General features: G+C 42.3%; 1 protein-coding gene across 1 annotated transcript; it reads right to left on the bottom strand.

Annotated features, from left to right (window-relative positions):
* Positions 1-7,910: 7,910 nt before the first annotated feature.
* On the bottom strand, positions 7,911-9,739 carry SAMD5 (sterile alpha motif domain containing 5). The gene is made up of 2 exons (XM_077812158.1): positions 9,251-9,739; positions 7,911-8,099 (listed from the first exon to the last, which is right to left on the bottom strand). The coding sequence occupies exons 1-2, from the start codon at positions 9,737-9,739 to the stop codon at positions 7,911-7,913; spliced, it is 678 nt and encodes a 225-aa protein (XP_077668284.1).
* Positions 9,740-20,519: the final 10,780 nt, after the last annotated feature.

Here is a 20,519-nt window from a genome sequence, read left to right as displayed (position 1 = left end):
AAGGTAAAAATGCAAAACAATTAAAATCAATTATTTAAATTGCTTTGATTTAAATAAATCCACCCTGGTGTGAACATATGAAATATGGTGAAGACTCTACATTGCTATTGTCTTTTCTTTTTGGTTCAACAAGAAGTGTTGTTGTTTATGGGTTTCAGACCTTTCAGAGTTGGTTGGCAGTGTTTTTTTGTTGCTGCGGTTATCATTATCATCTCACTTCTCTCCCTGTGCCCCACTGCAGCAGCTACAGTTGGTTGGAACGCTCCAGGCCAAACCTTGGTTCCCACTGAAATCACTGGAAAAGCTCTCATGGACTTCTGGTCTCAAACCCTTTGAATTTGGCCCTCCAAATCTCGCAGCAGGACTCAGTTGAGAAGCCCCCATTCTCGTAACACTGATAGCCTGTCAGAGCCAGAGTCTAGTGTCCAACAGGTTAAGGAAGAAAACACTTATACTGGTTTGCATTTGATTGACTGATGTTTGTTGTGTGTTTTAATCATCTGTAATTCTGACTATTGTCAGAATGAGCAACAGAGGAACAATCCTAACTACTCAGCACCCAAATGACTGACAGTTTCTACTGTCCCCAATTCCCATGGAAACCGTCAACAGTGGAAGATTCGCAGACAAGATACCAGAGAGAAATCTGCAATTTATGTGACTAATACTACAAAACCTTTTTAGTGTCTGCAGGTAACATGTTAATATACTGTATTAAAAACCTTCACCATCAACATTATTTCAGGTTAGTTCAGTTTGCACACCAGCAGAGTGGCAGTGTTGGGAGATGGCTCGCCCATGCACCACTTCCCATTGCAGAGCAGTTTTTAAAATAACATAGCAATGCTAAACATCATACTGCCACACTATTTTAATAAATGGAGATCCCTGCAGAGTATATAGTACACCACATTTGTCAAGATAAGTGTATCAGTGTAAAATGTCATATTAACCTAGACAAAGAAATTGACCCAGATAGCAATGTTAAAAACAGAGTAAAGGGTCTAATTTAAACTGACAACACAAGAAATTTCAAAAGTTAAAGCTACCAATCTATTCTTAGCTCATTCCATTCTCCCTAGGTATGGCAGGGCTCTCAAAACAGAAAGTAAATCTTATGTAAGGGATATTACGTATTCATTTCTGAAGTGTGGTAAATGATATTCCTGTCTACTGAACAATCTCCCACTGCACGTTTCAAGTAGTGCAGTGATGCTTGTGGATATGCCTCAGATTAGAACGGAGCCTGTAATTTCCTTCAGTTCCTACATAAGTAGGCTTGGCAGAACTAAATTTATTTTTATAGTTTTGATGGTTTATTTTTAAGCATTTTTTTTCTTTTTTATCAATTTAAATGGTTACAGTTGCATGGAATTATAGAGGGGGTGTCAGACAATGGGGGGCATGGGCAATTATTTAATGACAGTATAAGTTGAGATTCTAAAAGTTAAAGCTTTATAATTGTTAAATCACAAATTGTTTAATAGAAGCTTTCCTCTTTATTTTTTTCAGTCTATGGTATATGATAGTAATAATAGTAATGTCCTAAATTCTCCTATATGTGGGAGAAAAAAAAAACTCACAGGGAAGAGAAATAGGAAAATTTATCTGTGCCTATCCAAACATTTCCCTTCTTCAAGTAATAAAATTCACAGATCCATTATAATGGGTACTTACCAGTTTGCAGCTTGGAGGCAGGACCAGAACTGTCAGTCACTGGCAGCAGGGAAATTCCTTGCCTCTTGAACTTCCCTCTAAATGAGATAACTTGTACTGCCAAAATAATTCAAATCTACTCTTCTAAATAACTTTGTGTGTTAAATATACTTTGAAAAAAAAAGCACAACAATGTCTTAGTAAATTCCAGCTACCAACAACAAACCCAAACCCTTGAATAGCAATTTCCATATCTACTCTGGATGATCCATTTTTCTCCACAATGGGCTGGATCTGTGGACCTTATTACTCAAAAAAAGGAAATTTTCAGGGAAGTACAGATAATTTTTCCTATTCTTTTGTACTAAGCTCCTCAGATCCATTACAATAGGATTTTCATAGCAGTGTGGCTCCAGGGTGGGAAACGGGTTCATCCTTTAAATGGGGAAATCCAAAATGAGGTAAATTTTATATAAATAGCTTCTCTATCTTCCCCGGGCACTAAGATCTGGAGATACTTCTGCCAAAAGAAAGGAAATGGCATTCGCTAAGATTGGATGACCAGTATGCAAAATTTGGTGAACTTATGTATTGATGGAGATGGGGCTGTCTAACAGTTCTCAATAAAGGAGACCATGATTACTATGCCCTGAGACCGTCAGTGCTCCTAAGGACTTGACGTTGATGGATACCCAAAGGATGAATTTTTGTTGAATTCATTAGGGCTTGAATACTATGATAGTTGTGAGGACTACTCCTCTGAATTATTTTATCAGACACAGACATTTGCACCATACCTCCTCTCACAGAACAGGCAGGAGATTTGTATCCCCTAAATATGTACATGTCCTGGGATTCGCACAGATCTCTGAAGACAAATGGAGTCTGAGGGTAAATTCCGGACTCCACTGAAATCAATGGCAAAACTCCCACTGACTTCAGTAGAGCCAGAATTTCACCCTCAGTGCCTCCACACTACTTCCATGCCCTCCATTCTTTCCCAGTGATAGGACTAGTATTTTTTAAAAAAAACTTGGTAAACCCCTGGGACACAGGGAAGTGGGGATGATGCCATATAGTACAGAACTACCCATAGGTCTTCTCTCTTCCTCTTCTGCTTCATAGAACGCACCATGGATGTTCTACAGGGACTGGAACTACCACAGGATTGAAGTAAAGGAGGCAGCATGTTGCAGAATTATTATGTCCACTCTTTTATGCCCCACCCAACCCTGATGTACCCTATCCAGGTCCCCTCCCCTGAAGCAGAATAATCAGAGCCATTAAGATTCACGATATGTTAAACATTTTCAAAGGGTACTAAAGGCCTCACTATTCTAACCAGTACTGAGAAACAGGCTAAATTCAAGTACAGCATAGTACTACATACTTATTTACTGTAACTTATTACCTTTATGCTTTAGTAGGGTGGGGAGGTCAACATTTTTCCAGTATGTTTGCTGTAATTTTATGAATTATGGTTCTGAATCTAATAGCATATATGTGAGGTGATATATTTGACATACACACACACACATATATATTATATACACACACACACACACACTTGGAGTGAACAAGAAGTCAAAGGGAAGTTCAGAGGTTTCTTTTCATTTCATAAACATTGCCTACAGCTTTGTTAAGTAGTAACAATGTTTTCATGGCAATAAATTAATGCACTACTACATTTGTCAATGGGCAGCTTTCCCTAAGGTATATTTCAAAACGTTCCACTACTCATAGTTGATACAGCTATTCCAAAGCAACCAGATCTTTAGAGAAAGATTCATGTTTAAGTCTAGCATGGGTGAATGTTCCCACTTCTGCAAAGCACAATATTGCATTTGCTTCTTTATAAAGCATTGACCAAATTTTCCATTTTTGAACCTAGTACAGGTGTTTAATTTAAAGGTGTATAGTTAGTAACCTTACCTCTTAGATATTATCTATCTAAACATATTCTATAATGCCAAGGACTTAAACATATTGAAACTAATACCACAGTGGTTAGCTCACAATCCTAACTACAGGATAGTATAATTGAAGAGTTGAGTCTTATTAGCATAGATCTTTAAATTCTGAGGGAAATGTGGGTAGATGTCTGCATAGATGCTCATTTGAATCTAGTTTATTGATTTTGAACATTTACATGCACTCCCAATGTTATGACCTCAAATGTTATGTTATTTTTAGTATACACTTTCCAAGCATGCTGATAATCAGATTCAGGAATAATATTGTGAATGAAGATGAGGTCACATAGGCCTATGTCACAGTACATGGTTTTATGAGAACTCTTTGTAATAAATATTGAAATCTACATCAGTACAAGTTTATTGCTGCTAAGCAAATCATCTTAATTGCTTGGGTTATTTTTTAATAATGTATGTATGTTTTAATGAATTTATTTTTTTATGTACTTGCAATTTTCAATGGAACAAAAATTGAATAAAGTTCCTCAAGAACAGGTCAGGACATTCATTTCAATTAGAAGCAGTAATGAAATTTCACTATACTATTAGATGTCACTTAGACTATATAAAAGATAAATAGGCTACTTAATTGCTCTTGACATGTTCCACAGTTATATGTCCCCACTTGTCTTTATATTTGTCTATATACAAAAGTTGTGACTACCTTGTCCCATACCAAAGTAACATTTTAGTAGCCATTAAGCAGAATTGTTCACAAACTTTAGGAGATTAGATATAGACTAACAAATCTGCTCTAGCACTACTTCTCACACACAGTGTTGAAACAGTCTGCTTTGCACTGACATCACCAAAAGAGTTTAATGAAGCAAAGGTCCTATCTTCTTTATTTAATCTGATTTGGTTGTTGCTAGCACTCTTCCCCCTCCCCAGAGAAGATATTCATCTCCCCTTCATCTCACTTGTTCCTGAGAAAATTACTTTGTACTTTTCCTTCCATCTTTCATAAGGCACATTCCTTTCAGAGTCTGCTTCTCGTTCTTTGAGCCCTGTAAGGTAGGCAAGTCAAGTCAGAAACAAGCTTCATTTCATGAATCTGTAATGGATTCCAGGGCTTTAATTCATTGAGGCTCCTTTTCACTATTAGACCTATCTCCCAATAGTTGCTTTGTATCACCTGTAATTCCCTCACCAATCAGAAAAAAAAATAATTAAAAACTGCACATGTGAAGAGAAAGATTTCTCAGACTTTTTTTTTTTTTTTTTTTAAACCAGTGACATGTTTTCACACAAATCAACTGCCCTACTCGGCAGCTACTCCATACATGAAGCTCCCATTTATCTCAGTGAGGCATGTATAAAGCAGCTGCAGGATTGGGCCCCAAATGTAAACTAGAAATCCACCACCTCTTTAAGAATCTCACTGATACTTGTGACTTCTGAATGTGATCGGTCAGATACAGGGGACATGAAAATAATATAGGCCTTCAAAATTCAAGAGCATTATTGGCGAGAGCCAAAATTTTACTTCTGTGAAGTTTTCCTCAGTTACTTTATCTCTGAAAATAAAGAATTATCTAGAAAAAGTGCTTCCTTGCTCTAACTCCCATGTAAATCCACAATATGGTTAGTGATAGTCCCGCATGTCTGAAATCACCCTAGGCAGATGGCTTGAATTCAAAATTCACTCTTCTTAAAGCAAGTCATATTAAATTATGTCAAGTAGTCATAGTCAAGTACTTTTAATTTGGGGCTAATTTTGTTTGTTCAGATTCAAAAGAAATACTATCCAGATTCTTTATGTCTACTGATGTGCAGATACATACTTCACCTTGAAACACAAAAACAAAAATATTGCAAGTGATGGCTCTACAGTCCCTCATCCCTACATTGCCATATAAGATATATATTCAGTTTGTGTCTTCCAAGTCCAGAGGTCACTAAAAAAGCTAAAGGACACAAACTAGAGGTGGTGGTGGTATTTCCAGTTCCCAGAGACATTTAAAAATAAAATTCTATAAAACAGCCTGCATAAAGTTTGTTGTTTGAGGTCCTCCTAAAACATTTTTAATGGAAGCAGTAGGCATTATCAGGAAACAAACAGAAATCCAAAAATAAATATATTCTTATATAGCATTTTTCATCCACAGATGAAAAAACACTTAGGAAAGGTAAGTATATTTTATCCTCCATTTACAATTGGGTAAACCAGGAGGAAATGACTCATACAATGTCACGTAGCAGAGCTGTGAACAGACCTCAAATTGCTTGATGGTCAGTGCCCTACCCACCAGGTCATATTTACTCTCAGATCGGCACACCTTTTGTTGAATATATGCAATAAATAAGCAGTAAACCTTGAAAAGTTGTGTTTTATTACTTAGAAGATGATACTTGCAATTTCTTCTGAAATGCAGACTTTATATATCATCTACAAAAAATATAGCACAAATTTTGCTAAAGGCACATCAGGTTTTCTTCTTCTAAAGTAATAAACTTCCAAAAAAAATTACTGCTGTCATAATAAGTCCATTTTCCAAACTAGGTATGATGCAGCATGTTATTTTCTGATATTCAATGGATGTTGTTCAGAGTAATCACCACAACGTGATTTTTTTAAAATGGCTCAAAGGGAATAGTGAAGACTGACTGTAGTAATGGGTGACACTTGGAACAACATGTTCAATAACATACACTTAAATCATGCCAACTCTGTACTTTCTTTTAACATTATATGATTGTGAACTGGTTCATGAAGAGGATTTATAAAGCCAAGAGGTTTTTCTATTCTAAAAATATCATCCAAGAATAAATAAGTTGGTGAGACAAGCTGACATAAAGCTAGGAAATTTAAACTTAAGGCTGTCACTCTGTTCATCACCCACCCCTTTATACTTCAGTGTGTTGCATTTGAGGCTAAAACCCTACCAACTTAATTATACAAGTATTCCCATTAAAGTCAATGCTGTTACTTGCACAAGATGAGCAGGGTTTGGTCCCAAGTCGTTAAGCTGCACCCCATCACACATAAATAAGGAGAGTGAAAGAAGAATTAGCAGCCATAGATTTGAACTTCCTTGATGCTGTGTGTTTGTATCTTAGTATTTGAATGTTCCAACAACACAGATATAGTAGAAGATCTATTTGATAAGAAATGGGCCACATGAATAGGAAGATCGAACATTAGGAAAAAGTTGTCTGCTTGTAAAAAACAAATCAAATATAATCGCAGAAATGGACAGCATGCAGTTCCAGTGACACTTTCTGTGACCACTATTTAAAAGTTCTAGATTCAAGTGAAGGATTAAGAAAGAGAGAGAGAGATCTTTGATGGCAGTTTAGAAAACAAGAAGAGTCAGGCAAATCATAATTTATGAGAGAAAAATCACTCATCCCAAATTACAGTTAATAAGTTTTCAGAAGGTGATGTATTTACACACGATACAAGAATTCATATAGGCTTTGCCATGTTAGATCATACCACCGGTCCATCAAATTTGGTATGCTGTCTCAAGGAGCTGCCAATACCTGATGTTTCAGAAGAAGGTGAAAAAAAATAAATCACCATCACAATGGAGCCATCCACTTGTTCTGTACTATACATGGGAAAAACAAGGAGAGGCCTTCCTTCCAGACTCCAGCAAGTGATCAATTTAAGTCCTGAAGCTTAAGATCCTTTCAGTCCTAGCACGTCTGCAACTTAATGGTCATAAAGTCATCCTTTTACACTTCAGAATACCAAGTTTCCTTTCCAGTAACTCTTCTTTCCAGGCTAGTTTTAGCATTCTCCATTCATCTGTAAATTGTGACACATCTCTGATCCCCATGAAAACTGTGGCTATCACCTGCTCAAGTTCCGTGAAAAAAGTTAAAATATTAAAGCAAGGTGAGTTGGAGCCTTTCAATTTCAACTATATTTTCATAAGGGGTGACCCAGTCTGGACACAGTTCTCCACATGAGGGTCTACACGGTTAGATATAGCATGACATTTTCTACTCCTTTTTAAATGCATCTAGACATCCTGTTCGCTTTTTAACTGCTTCTGCTGCATCCTTGCCAAACATCTTCATTGAGCTTTCTTTGACATCTGTGAGGTCTTTTCCCCACACAGGATTCCACAAGCTCAGAGTCCATCAATGTATATGAGAAGTTTAGATTATTTTTAATCCTGTGCATTAGTTTACACTTACCATAGTTGAGTTTCATTTAGCGTCCTCATGTCCAATGCCCCAGTGGCAGTTACATTGATAGGGAGCTTCTTCACAATCCTTAATAGCTTTCACTAACAAAACCAATTTAGCCTCTTCAGCAAGCTTCAACAACTAGCTGCCAGTTTTTTCCAATAAAGGCTTTTCAGAGGCACTGAGCACCCACAACTCTAACAGAAGTAAACGTGAATTGCAAGTGCTCAGTATTTCTGAAAAATCAGAACCCAAATCATTAAATAAGATATTTACTAGCACTGGTCCCAATACATTCCCTGAGGCGCTCACCACTGACCTTTCTCTTAACTGTGAAGTAAACATACACAACAACACTTAGATTAAAAAACTAGTTCAGTGAAAAAAAACAATGGAATGACCTTTTCACTTAACTACATGAGTATTTATTTTTCTTATCATATTTTCAGTACAGACTATCAAAGGCTTTATGCAATCCAAGTAATTTATATCTGCCAACTCACCTTCCTTTAATATTTTAACTTTTTCAAGGAACTTGAGTGGGTTACAGCCACAGTTTTCACAGAATGCGATTTCACCAAATTGGAACGGATTTTTCCCAAGAACTGTACTTTTCTATTCTTTCATATAGAGTTAGTCCCCCGTGCACAGACTAAATTACACCTGGAATGGTTGATGAATAATCATACCACTCTCTAGTTAGCAAGAAAGTTAACAGAGGGAATTATTCTCTTGCATCCTTACACGGCGTTTCATAAAATATTAACCAACAGAAATGGACACCAAAAAGTTATCTTCACCAATATGGATGATCCCTATAATTCCCATATTAATGAAAAAAATAGAGGATAAAACTGGATTATGCCTATTTTTGAACTCAAGACCCAAACTTTACTAGAGAACTAGTCTAGCCATTTCTATCACAGAGAATAAAAAAATAAACCAAAACAAGATCTCGACACATCCCACCACAACAGCAACATAAACTAAGCATTTGGATCATAAAATATCATGGTTGGAAGGGATCTCAGAAGGTCATCTAGTCCAACCCCCTGCTCAAAGCAGGACCAATCCCCAATTTTTGCCCCAGATCCCTAAATGGTCCCCTCAAGGACTTAACTCACAACCCAAGGTTTAGCAGGCCAACACTCAAACCACTGAGCTACCATCCCTCCCCCAGAACCAACCAATTTTTGGCCACACTCCTTTCAGTTGCTGTATATAGGCAGTGAATAGGTTTATCCATTCCTATGGTACCCAGAAATCCCAACCACAAACGAAGGTAACTCAAGCAGATTTGGTACCTGGATCCAAACACAGTCAACCAATATTTACACCTAACTCTCCAATTCCACTCCTAAATACAGGGCATACGTTTAGCTCCTACAACAGTTTAAGACTCCTGACCCCGATGCACCCAAGCTCAGATGAATTATTGATGCAAGGGGCAGGGAGAAGGGAAAGATACAGGACCTGCTTACCTTGTTGGAGTAAGGGGGCTTGCTCAGGTTGATCCCATCCCGGATAAGTTTATCCCTAATCATGATTTTCAGTTTCAGTTTTGGGTAAATCACCAGCTCCTTGCTGCGGGGCCCAAGTTTCTGGCTCCTGAGGGTCCCCTGATTCCCCTGACGATGGCGAGAGCTAGGCTCCCTCCAAGCCTTAGCCTCATACTGCTCCACCAGGTGGCTAGTGTAGATCTCTGGGGAAGGGGAGGGCAAGCCCTGCTGCTGCTGAGGCTCCAAGGTGAAATAGAGACCAGCAGCGGTCTCGTCCTCCTCTTTCAACCTCACCACTGCTTCAAGGATTCGGCGCCTGTGGTGGGGCACCGACACCCCAATGGCATCCAGGTCCGGATCCCCTATTTGCTTGCAAACCTCCAGGTCATCATAGCCATTATCTACGAAGGACTCCGCGTACTGGGAAAGCTGCAGGGTCTTCAGCCACTCATAGACTATGTTGGTGCACATGTTAGCTGCAAAATAGTAATTGCAACTTTTAACACCGAAGCCAGGCTCCCCTTTCTTTCGCTTGCAAAACAAGCGACCAGCAGAGCAAAATCTGCGATCAAATTAAAAGAGCAACATGCACAAGTCAAGGTCTGGAAACCAGCATCCCCCAGGAACAAAACAAATCTCCAAAGAAGCAGCAGCCGCAGATCGCAGGCGCTGCTGAACGAATCCTCTTGCTTATTCCTTCTTCTCTCCTACAACCAAGCAGAGGAGCCTGTGTCAGCGGAGAAGAGAGACTTGGGTTGGAAAAAGGGGTAATACTTAAAGGCGCACCCCTTAAAATCCCGGGTCATGGCAGACACCCACTCTCTTTTGGAAGTAATTTGTTGTCGCTGTGTTTTCTCCGCCTCCTCCTGATTTTAGTTTCTTTTTTCCTTCATTCCCATCTTCCTTTTTTTCTGTTGGATGACGCGTCTCTGTTTACTATGTGCTGCTTTTTTGTAACGTTAGTACCCTGTTGAGCTGAGGAAGAGTACGAGCCTGCACGCTCGCCCAGCAGCATGTGTCTGAGCAAGGCTTCCTGCTAGCTCGCTCTGCAGGGCGTGCAAACGGTTGCTTTTCTTTTTCCTTTTCAAAAGACTCGTCTCTCGGATTGATAATCCCGGTCACTTCCCCCGAGTTACTTTCCCTGCTTCTCCTTCACCTCTGCGGGGATGGCCAAGACGCGTCGCCACAGCAAGCCCAGAAATTCAAGTTTTCCACCCTCCCTCTCCTCCTTTTCCGCCTTTAATCCCACCTTCCCCGCGCAGTCCTGGGGAGGGGGGAGTCTCTTCTTCAGCCACCAGCCCTCACCCCGCTCCCAACTTTCTCGTGCCTGGGATGGCCCTGTACCGCCGGCTGGCCCGGGGAGCCGCTCTTGGCCGGGGAGGGGCGGAGGAGGCGAGGCGGCCGGGAGCCGGAGGCAGGAGTCCGGGAGGGAGCCGCACGCGGTGCTGCTGAGGGCTTGTTTGGGTGGCGAAGGCGCCCCGCCCGCCCTGTGCATTCACGAGCGGCGGCCGCTACAATTTGTCTTCTCGGCGGATGCGCCGAGCTGACCCCGCTGTCTTCTTGTTTCTAACGGGTTTTGTTTTCGCTGTGTGTGTGACACCCGCTGTGCTTTCGGGCTCGTCTCCCTCCCCAGCCCGGAGCTCTCTGAAGCAAGGGGAGCAGATTTCCTCTCTACCCCGGGCACGCAGAGGGGTTTTCTCCCCCTCCTACCACTGGCTGTTCCCGTCCCTCTCTTCTCCCCCTCCCTGTCCGCCTGTGCCCCCTGCCCACACCTGCCCCCCTCGCTCCAAGCCATCCCCAACTTCCACGCCCTGCTGGAGCAAACCCGCCTGAGGTAAGTGACCCAGTCAGCCGCCCCGCCGGGCTCCTCCAGGGGCAGGAGCCACGGGCCCGGGACTGCCGGGACAGAGGCGGGACAGCGGGGTAGGTCATCCATACGTTTGCATGGTAGCAGCAACCGCCCCAGCTGGAAACACGGCAGCGCCCTGCGTGGGCTTTGAGTGCTGCTGCGGGCGGGGAAGGGAGCAGAGCGCTACGGGGTTAGCGGGCAGCTGGGGAAATGTCTCCCCTGCTCTGTCTCTCTGCCTCGCAGGAGTCTGGGCGTCTGCTCTAGCCCCCGGGGCTCCCAAACTTGATCCCAGGTTTGGAAGAAGAAACACGTGGAGATCTGTGCGAGATAGAGGAAGCAGCAGCGCTGGGGGCCCCAGCTGGTCTTGCTGCTGCTCCCCTCCCCACTCTTTGCTGTTCCCGCCCCCCTTCTCCCCCACGGCCCTTCTTCCGAGAGCAGCGGCTACCGGCAGGAATTAGAAGCCGCTGTGAAGCCGTGACACTAGCATTGTCTGCTAGTGGGTTTGGTTCCTCTTTGCAGCCGGGAACGGAAGCAGCTGCAGGGGGGATGCTCGCGGGTGGGTGGGGAGTTTTCGGAGGAGTCTCTAAACTTTCCTCTAGGAATTTGGGGGTAGGGAGAAGAAAGTCCCCAGGCTTCAGCCTCCTCTCGCGCTCTCCGCCGCCAGCGGGTGACTGTGGGCACTGGGAAGCCGGGCTGCTGCTTCAGTCTGTTTCTCTGAGGGTCTTCCCCAGCGCTTCTTCAGCTCTCTCCAACTCTGGACCGGCAGCGCCCTCTCAAGCCCTCTGGTGTAAATGCAGCCCAGAGCTGTCCCCAAACAACTCTAGCTACCTCCCTTCCCCCACTGCACACGCCGTGCTGAGCCCTCCAGCCAGTCACTCTCTCAGCCCAGTGCTGGGGCTTTCAGCGAGTCTCCCCGGCCTAGGGCTGGATTCGGCCCTTAGAAAGTCCAAGCCAGCAGTGCGTTTAAGGGCTCTTCGTGGAGGGAGCGGTTTAGAACTGGAAGGACACGCGCATAGCGGTTTCCAGAAGACTATCTAGGGCGCAGCCAGGCACCGGGTATTAAGCACGATGTGCTGAATCTAGTTTGCACTTGGCTACCCTTGCAGCGAAAGAACGTGCAGGTGCAGATCGGCAGTGCAAAAATTTACTTTTTGAGTCCTGTGAAAGTCTTCTGTACTTGAAGGGCTCAGGTGGAACTCTCAAGTGGGAGGACCCCAGTATGAATAAAGCAATAGATTATTTCTGTTAGGTGTCCAGTAGTAACTCTGTATGGTATCCGAATAGTTCTGTTTTTGTTGAGCTTTTGCGAACAGCCGTTTGGTTATGTAAGCATATAAATGGAAGCAGTCCCTTTAACAGTGGGCCAGTGCCCTCTGTCACACTGAGCCTTGTTTAAAAGGGGTGGAGAGGGGTGGGGTGTAGCCTGGAGCTCAGAATACAGAAGACAAAACCAAACAGGTTGAGTTTTGTTTTTTAATTAAAGTCACAACCCACTTCAACGAAGCTTGCTCTTCAAAAGAGTGATGTTTCATTCTGGAAAGTGTAACACAAATTTTCTGCAATGCCTTTATTCCAAGGCGTGTGAGCTGATGGCAGCAAACAACGTTTCCAGTGCAAGGTAATTCTAGGTAGCCCAGTTTTTATGAGAGGTATTACATGTCAGAAAACTTTACAGAGCTACATTGTACAAACAATTACAAACCTACCAAGGTGCAGATAGCACAAAGCAGCAGATCGCAAGTTTACTTCCAGCAAAAGATGACTGGAGAGAGGCCAGCATTCATCCCCTCCCACAGCGTTTCTGATTTCCCTCCCTATCCGTTCTCCCAGCATGTTAGGTTTCCCTTACCTTTCAGAAGCAGGGGAAAGGGAAGCACACAGAAGATTTTAAACCTCCTGCCCAGGGCTGGGAAAGGGGTTACAGCAGCAGCATGATCTTCTCTCCTCAGACAAGGAGGGTGGGTTGGACTGGAAGAGCCAGAGCAGTTGCAAAACCGGCAGGGGCATGCTGCTTCTCAGCCAGCTGTAGCACTCCAGCCCTGGAGCAGGAAGGAGGAGAACACCAGCTCTTCCAGGTGCAAAGAGACCAGGCTGTCCAATGGTACGTTCAGCAGTTCTGTTTGTCTGTCCTTCCTCAAGAGTCTTGTTTTGTTTTTATTATATGACAAGAGTGTAGGGAGTAGCCAGAATGAAAAAGTCACAAGCTGTTCAATTTTCCACTCCCAGCAGGTATGCTCATGCCACATGAGGGGAGAAAGATCTCCCTTACTTCCCCCTGCCCACCATTCCCCTAGAAAGAGAGAATGAAGTAGCTATCCCATAGGCTTGTGCTGTCCCCATTCTCTGAGAAGACAAATAACCACTGAAGATTCTAGAGTGTGAGGGAGGAAGGAAAAGAAAACAGGTCTGTTAGCTTCCTTCGAACAAAGACCACTACAGGTAGTACGAATCTTTTGAGGGAGTGGGAAATAAATGCAGGGGACCAGGGAAGACAGGCCCAGAGGCTTCCATAGGTTTAAAATTCTGCCTGCTTATCTGAATCTCCAACCTTCGGAAGCCATAATAATTAAGATAGTCACATTAACAATCCACATTCAGTAGGGTTCTCATAAAAAAAAATCTGTTTCAAGGGGCCCTAGAAGCCCCCAGACAACAGCATTTTGGAGAACTGTCTGTGGAGAAAAAGATGGTAAATGTTTCCACCTGTGCAATGCAGTACATGCTATACAGATGGGATTTTCAAACGCACTCAGCTTGACTTAATGGTTCCCATTGAAGTCAATTATAAAATTCTCACCAATGTTACTGGGAGCAGAGCTAGGTTAATGCTAAGCACATCTGAAAATCCTACCCCCTAATTGCTTTTGCCAATTTAAGTCCAAACCTTAAATTTATTTTGAGCCATTTGACGCTATGTGGATGTTTAGCACATATGATAGAAATGGCACTTGTATGGCCCTGCTGTTGTGTGCTACATAACCTCACATCCCAAAGACATCTCACTTCATGAAACTCAGTAGATTCTGATGTACCCTGAGGTCTTGATCCTGCAAACACTTGAGCACATGCTTAACTTCACTACTTTCAATGGGACTAGGCATAGTAGTAAAATAAAGCAAATGTATAAGTGTTTTCAGGATCAAGGCCTTAGTGTACGACTCAAAGGATTAGCAATTTTTAGGAATTAAATACAAAATTTTCACATTAATTTCAATATATATAGATAGATATACGCTATGCACTATGGGTCAAATTTTACTTTTAAGCATTTTCATCTGTATAATATATATTACTTCATCTCTGCATATATCACAAGGGCAGAATTTGGCCTCACATCTAGGGCCTTTCTGCATAACAAATTAGAAATGAGTTGAAAATTAAGAGCAGGCACATCTGCATGTTTTATACAATTCTCAGGATGCACCACAGAAAGAGGGCACAATGAGTCAAAAGGCTGATAGGTTCAAGCTACACTCTTTTCATCCTGACTCCCTCAACCCAATTTAAAAACTACACGTAGCATGTAGATAACTTAGTCCAGTACAAGGGAGGATTATGCTAGTGCACAACATGTGGAATGGTTGGCTTTGTCTCTGACATTGCCAATGGAGACAGGAACCAGAAGCTGAACATCTATGAGAGTGCTAGAGATAGAAAGAAAACAATAATAATACCTAGTTTTTATAAATAAATGAGAAAAAAAGGGCCTCTCCCCTTACGGTGCTCAACAGGAATTTCAGAAAGGGAATTGAGACCATTTCTCTCTGAGGGTGACTGAAGCTGCAGTTTGATATGGACCTCACCAGAACCAGGTAGACAGAGGAAAATTGCGTATTTGGAGTCTTGTAGTAGGTCCTTCATGTGTGCAGATTGTGGGAACAAACTTTCACTCCTATATTACAGACAGTTTTCTGCCCTCTTCATGTTTGAGGGCAGAAAACTAGAATCAAACCCAAAGACAGAGAGTTCACAATCCAGAATTGTGTACATACTTTAATACTTACATAGGAACTGATCCTGCAAACATTAATACATACTGTATGTTTAACTTTGTACCGTGAATAGCCTAAAATCAATAGAGCTACGCACAGTACTTAAGTATGTGTGTAAGTGCACTATCAGGACCATAAAGCTTACATATTTTATCTATAATTGAATAAAAATAGAGATTATTCTACTGAATGTATGTAGGTTGGTTCATAGCTTACTATATTTATTTTTTAAGTTTGTAGGCAAAATTTCAACTTTATTTTCCAAATCTTTATCAGGTGATGAAGGTGGGAAAATTAACTGGAATTTGTGCTGGAAATTCTAGTAATCTTTTAGGTGATTTTCAAGTTGCAGTGGGGGAGGTTTAGGTTGGATATTAGGAAAAACTTTCTCACTAGGAGGGTGGTGAAACACTGGAATGTGTTACCTTGGGAGGTGGTGGAATCTCCTTCCTTAGATATTTTTAAGGTCAGGCTTGACAAAGCCCTGGCTGGGATGATTTAGTTGGGGATTGGTCCTGCTTTGAGCAGGGGTTTGGACTAGATGACCTCCTGAGGTCCCTTCCAACCCTGATATTCTATGATTCTATGTTCCAAAACCTGCACGTCTGTTTAGGCCTGTTGTAGATAGCAAGTACTTAATATTCACTGTTAAAGCAATAACTGAGTTTTTAACCTATAAACAAGTTGGTACCAAACAGTAGGGTCCAGATTACTGCAAGATGTGTGTAGCATAGAAGAGTCAATGGAACTTATTAATATCCTGTGCCAGAAAAATCAGGCCCCAAAATTAGGAGTGGAAGGAAAAGAAAATGCATCTCCTTAAATTATTTTCTTACTATATTTTTCTGTAAGCTGTGCTTTTTTGAAAACTGCCAGAGTGGAGGCAATTCTTGGCCGGTCTCACCATGTCAGGCTATATTACTGATATAATGCAATATACTATGATTGATGTTGTCAGAAAAGATGTTTCACAGCAATGACAGGTTGGCTCAGAAAATGTAAAGGATGTAAAGCATTTATTTATATATATATATATCTATACTTTAAACAGAAGTTCACTGTCTCAGTGTGCCAGTAAGTGGCCAAGGGTTCATCCTGGCTGGACCCTTGGGGAAATTTTCAAACAGCATATCAGTCAATTTATTGCTGTTAAAGTGCATTATTTCAGATTGTTTTATAAGAGAGAGTTTTATAAGGGGAGTTTGTTTATGGTGCTATTTGAGAGACATGACAACACATTTTTAAAGATATTTTTAATCTTAAGGATTTTTCTGTATTGTCACATATTTACCTCAATCTCTACATAATTTTATGTCTGCTGTTGCTCCTTATAAGAGTGCTAATACAATCCTTGAACTTCTGTTTCGGAATCCTATTGCTGTGAGAGAAGCATGTAATATCTGTTGGATCTCATTCAGTATGGATGCTGCAGGGCACGTATTACGTGACTGGAACTGTCCTGTTTCCGTGATGCAAGATGGGGTTGTCATGTTCTGGGGTTCAACTCAGACTGGTGAGAGATTGTGTTACTGCTTGTCCTGTAACCCTGAGTGCCTTAAAATGCTCTGCTGCTGCAGCTCCCTATCTGGATGCTCCCAGCTAGCATACAACCATACACTGAGCTCAGCAGCTCTGACTCCAGCAGCCTGCTTGTTACACTGCAGCCCTGCTCTGGTCTCCACCAGCCTTGGTTATCATTAGTCAAGTGATCCCAACACCCAGTCTCGAATTTCCTCAAAACTATCTGCCCTGAAGGGTCCAGCCCTCTCCTGGAACACTCAGAGAAACATAATGAGGTTTGTTTGCTCCACTAAAGAGACAAAAGCACATTACAATTTCTACTCCTGGGGGAATTCTGTGCCAAATAATTAAAAATTCTGTGCCAAAGAAATAAAAATTCTACACGTAATATTTAAAATCCTTCAAATTTTATTTGTTAAAATAACACTACATAATCACACAAGTTTCAATTATTTTGGTAATTTATTTCAAAATACCTGTCAGCAAGTATGTCTGTAACAATCTAGACACACACAAAAAGTCCCCCAGGAGTAGAAAGTTAAAGAAACCCCTTATGACAACCCAGCCCCCCCCCCCCCCGAGCCCAGCCAGGGGGCCGGACCCCCCAACCCCTCCCCCGAGTCCAGCCGCAGAGGCCTCCCAGCCCATACACCAGCCCCACTCCCTTCAAGCCCAGCTGTGGCCCCCCAGTTCAGACACCCACCCACCCTCACCTCCCAAGCTCAGACACTACCCTCCTCCTCCCACCAGAGCCCAGCCGTGGTCCCCCCAGGCCAGACACCCACCTCCTTCCCCACCCCAAGCTCAGCCATACCTCCCCCCAGGCTAGACACCTACCCCCTGCTCCCTGAGCCCAGCTGTGGCTCCCCCAAGCCAGATACCAGCTCACCCCGAGCCCAAGCCCAGAAACCAGTCCACCTCCCCTCCCATGGCCCCTCAGCCCAGACACCAGCCCCCTTTCCTGCCCAGGGATCCAGAAGGAGAAACAGCCTGTTGCTGGGTCCCAGCCAGGCTTTTATGGAGTTTCCTATGGCCTGCTGTTTCCTTCCCTTGGGGTGTGCTGGGAACTGCAGCTGCCAGGAACTCTGTATTCCCCTCTCCTCCACAGTCCCTTCCCCACAATGTCATCTATGTGTGAGCTGGGCTCTGCCAGGTCTAGCAACTGCTAGTGGTAACCATCAGCACTGCAGCCCATTTCTGTCAGAGAAAGGAAATTATGCACAAAAAACATTAATTTCTGCATTGTGCAGTGGTGAAGAATTTCCCCTGGAGTAAATTTCTTAACTTAATTGGAGTAAATTCCATTCAAGCAGAGTACTGAGTTCATTTATTGTAAACAAAAAATAAGTTTATTAACAAAAGCACGTAAGTGATACCAAGTAGAAGGTATAAAGTTAGAAAGGATTGCAAACAAAAGTAAAAATAAACTTTCTAAAGGCTAAGACCTATTTTAACCAGCTGCAGTCTGTCTTCATGGTAGTTTCCTTACCAGTATTCCATTCACAGAGACTTCAACCCCTTTGGTTGAAGGACTCATCTTTCTAAGCTTGCAAGAGCTCTAATCCCCTGTCTATGTATAATGCTGGGTGCCAAGATGGCTTCTCCTCTCTTCTAATATCTTCCCAAACTCTTTGTATTGTCCCCAGACTCAGGATTACTGCATCCTGTTTTTCCCTTCCCTTGGACTTTCCATCCCCCTGCTGATCTATATGTACATGGGGCTTCCATTTTTTTTTATCATACCTTGTTTAATTTCATTGAAGACCAGTAGCTTCCTTCCCTCCTGTCTGGAAGAAAACCTGTATTTTCTGAATGGGTTGTTCTGAAACACTAAAAAGTGACTTAATATACATTTTGAGCAAAAAGACAGTGTTGATAGTGTGTACACTGATGCAGTTTTTTTTCTTTATTCCAAACGCTTTTCATCAAATTGAATGCTTATTCCAGTGAGCTGTTGTTTCTGGTAAACACAGGGAGAATTCAACTTTATTTATTTTGTGGTAGAATCTAGGAATTTCAACTGAGAATCAGAGTTCTGTTCTGCTAGGCACTTTACACAAAGTCTCTACTCCAGAGAGTTTACAATCCGGTATTTCCACAAGACATCATCTCAGAAGCATAGTAGTTAAATAGCTCAACACAGTGTTCATTCATACAATTACTGTTCACTTTCTGTTTATCTATCTTCTCTTATACAAACTTCTTCATACTGGTCACTTCATCAGAGAGTATTCTATCAAGCTCACATACACAAACATATTAAACAACAATCTTTAAGCAGCCTTCAGTTTTTTTCCAGTGAGGAACAGAGTTTCAGTTAGAACACACACTCACTACATGGTATGAATGAATGCATTACATGTAAGCACAGGTCTTGAATAAACATGTCCAGATTGTCATTTCATGCTAGGCATTCTTAAAGAAAACATTATATGAAAAAAAGAGACTGTCCTGGTAAAACTGGAGGTATGGTTTTCTTCGTTAGGTTATGCTGCCTGACCTAACAGTTGTGGTGCTAAATCCCAACTCCCTTAATGGAGGGTTGGATAAGTAGAGAAGCTGCCTCTTCCAGCAAGATGTCCCTTTCTGGCTCTTCAGATCTACAGAAATTAGCCTCTTGGTACTTTTAGGAGTATGACAGAACCTCTGTAAAATCAAAGGGTGAAATCCTGGTCCCAGTGAAGTCAATGGAAAACCCTTCATTGATTTCAATTAGGAGTTAGGCATCTAAGGGCTTTTGAATATCTCACAAGGTGCCTATTTGCATCTTTAGGCACCGAAATACCTTTAAAAATCTGGCCCTTAACTTCTGCCCCTCCTATACTTGGGTACTAGACACAACTGCAGCTACTGCCAAAGAGTGGCCCTTCTCAGTTCCCCCTGAACATATACTCGACTCACCTCATCTATCTCCCTTAACTCTCCTTGCTCTATCCCAACCCCAGTCTGTTCTGTCTCCATTGCTCTATCTCCCACCCATCTTTTCCTGAACCACTGTGCCTCATTACTTCCCCTGTTCATCACCTCCTGCCTGTCCCTTCATCCCCTTCCCTTTTGCTTTTTTCCCCCTCTCTAGCCCAACAGCTTCACCTCCTTGCTGATCATCCTCCCCTTCCTATTCCATGACACCACCGCCACTTTATCCCCTCTCAGCTGTCATTGATTTTCCTCTAACCCCCATTTTTTAATTCCCATACACAAAAGCATTCAGTAGTGCATGGGTTGAGCACCATCCCTGCAAGGCTCTTTCCATCTTCCATAGCTCGCCTGCTATACACTATATCTAATGTTTCTTATCCCCCAACAGAGAGACAGGAAATGCTAGCAAGAACCACATATAGTAGCAACCAACAGGAAGAAGGTAGAGAATGTACATTCTGTGTCTTCATGTCTATCAAAAGTTTAGGCGTCCTCCTTGCAAGAATGAGTCAAGGTGATTCTCCAAAGGAGTACCAGATAAAACTTCCTTCAGAGCAGTCCGTATTGCTGATCAGTTGCCCACAGGACTGAGCACAATGTGTCTGTTAGCCTTGGAAGCAAAAGATATGGCACCATTTCACACCAGCTGCCCAATATCAGTGGAGTTTGGCCCATTTATGCCAGCTTAGGAACTGGCTTCTGGCCTTGAACTTGAACTATCACCATGCCAGCTCAAAACAAAGGCATTTTAAAGTGTGTTATGTTTTTCTGAAAGCTCCTCTCCAAATAATCAACATTTTAAAGAATCAAATATTTCCCAAAATTCCCAGTAGATATTCCCATTTCAAAGAAGGAATGAGAAATAAATCATCCATGACCTTACTGTCAAACCTTACCCTTTTCCAGCTTTACAATAGTTTGTCAGCCTTCCAACTAGATCTCCCAAAAGACAGTGCTTCATGTCAGCTCT

Source organism: Eretmochelys imbricata, chromosome 3, assembly GCF_965152235.1.
Source record: "Eretmochelys imbricata isolate rEreImb1 chromosome 3, rEreImb1.hap1, whole genome shotgun sequence".
Taxonomy (NCBI): domain Eukaryota; kingdom Metazoa; phylum Chordata; order Testudines; family Cheloniidae; genus Eretmochelys; species Eretmochelys imbricata.
Note: the sequence above shows the minus strand (reverse complement) of the source record. Positions and strands in the feature narration are given on the sequence as shown.

Bases quoted from the DNA above. Each gene is read 5' to 3' on its own strand.
- SAMD5 (XM_077812158.1), bottom strand. From the start codon at position 9,739: ATGTGCACCAACATAGTCTATGAGTGGCTGAAGACCCTGCAGCTTTCC. The intron at 8,100-9,250 runs GTAAGCAGGTCC...TTTACTTCACAG, and splicing joins AGCCCCCTTACTCCAACAAG to TTAAGAGAAAGGTCAGTGGT.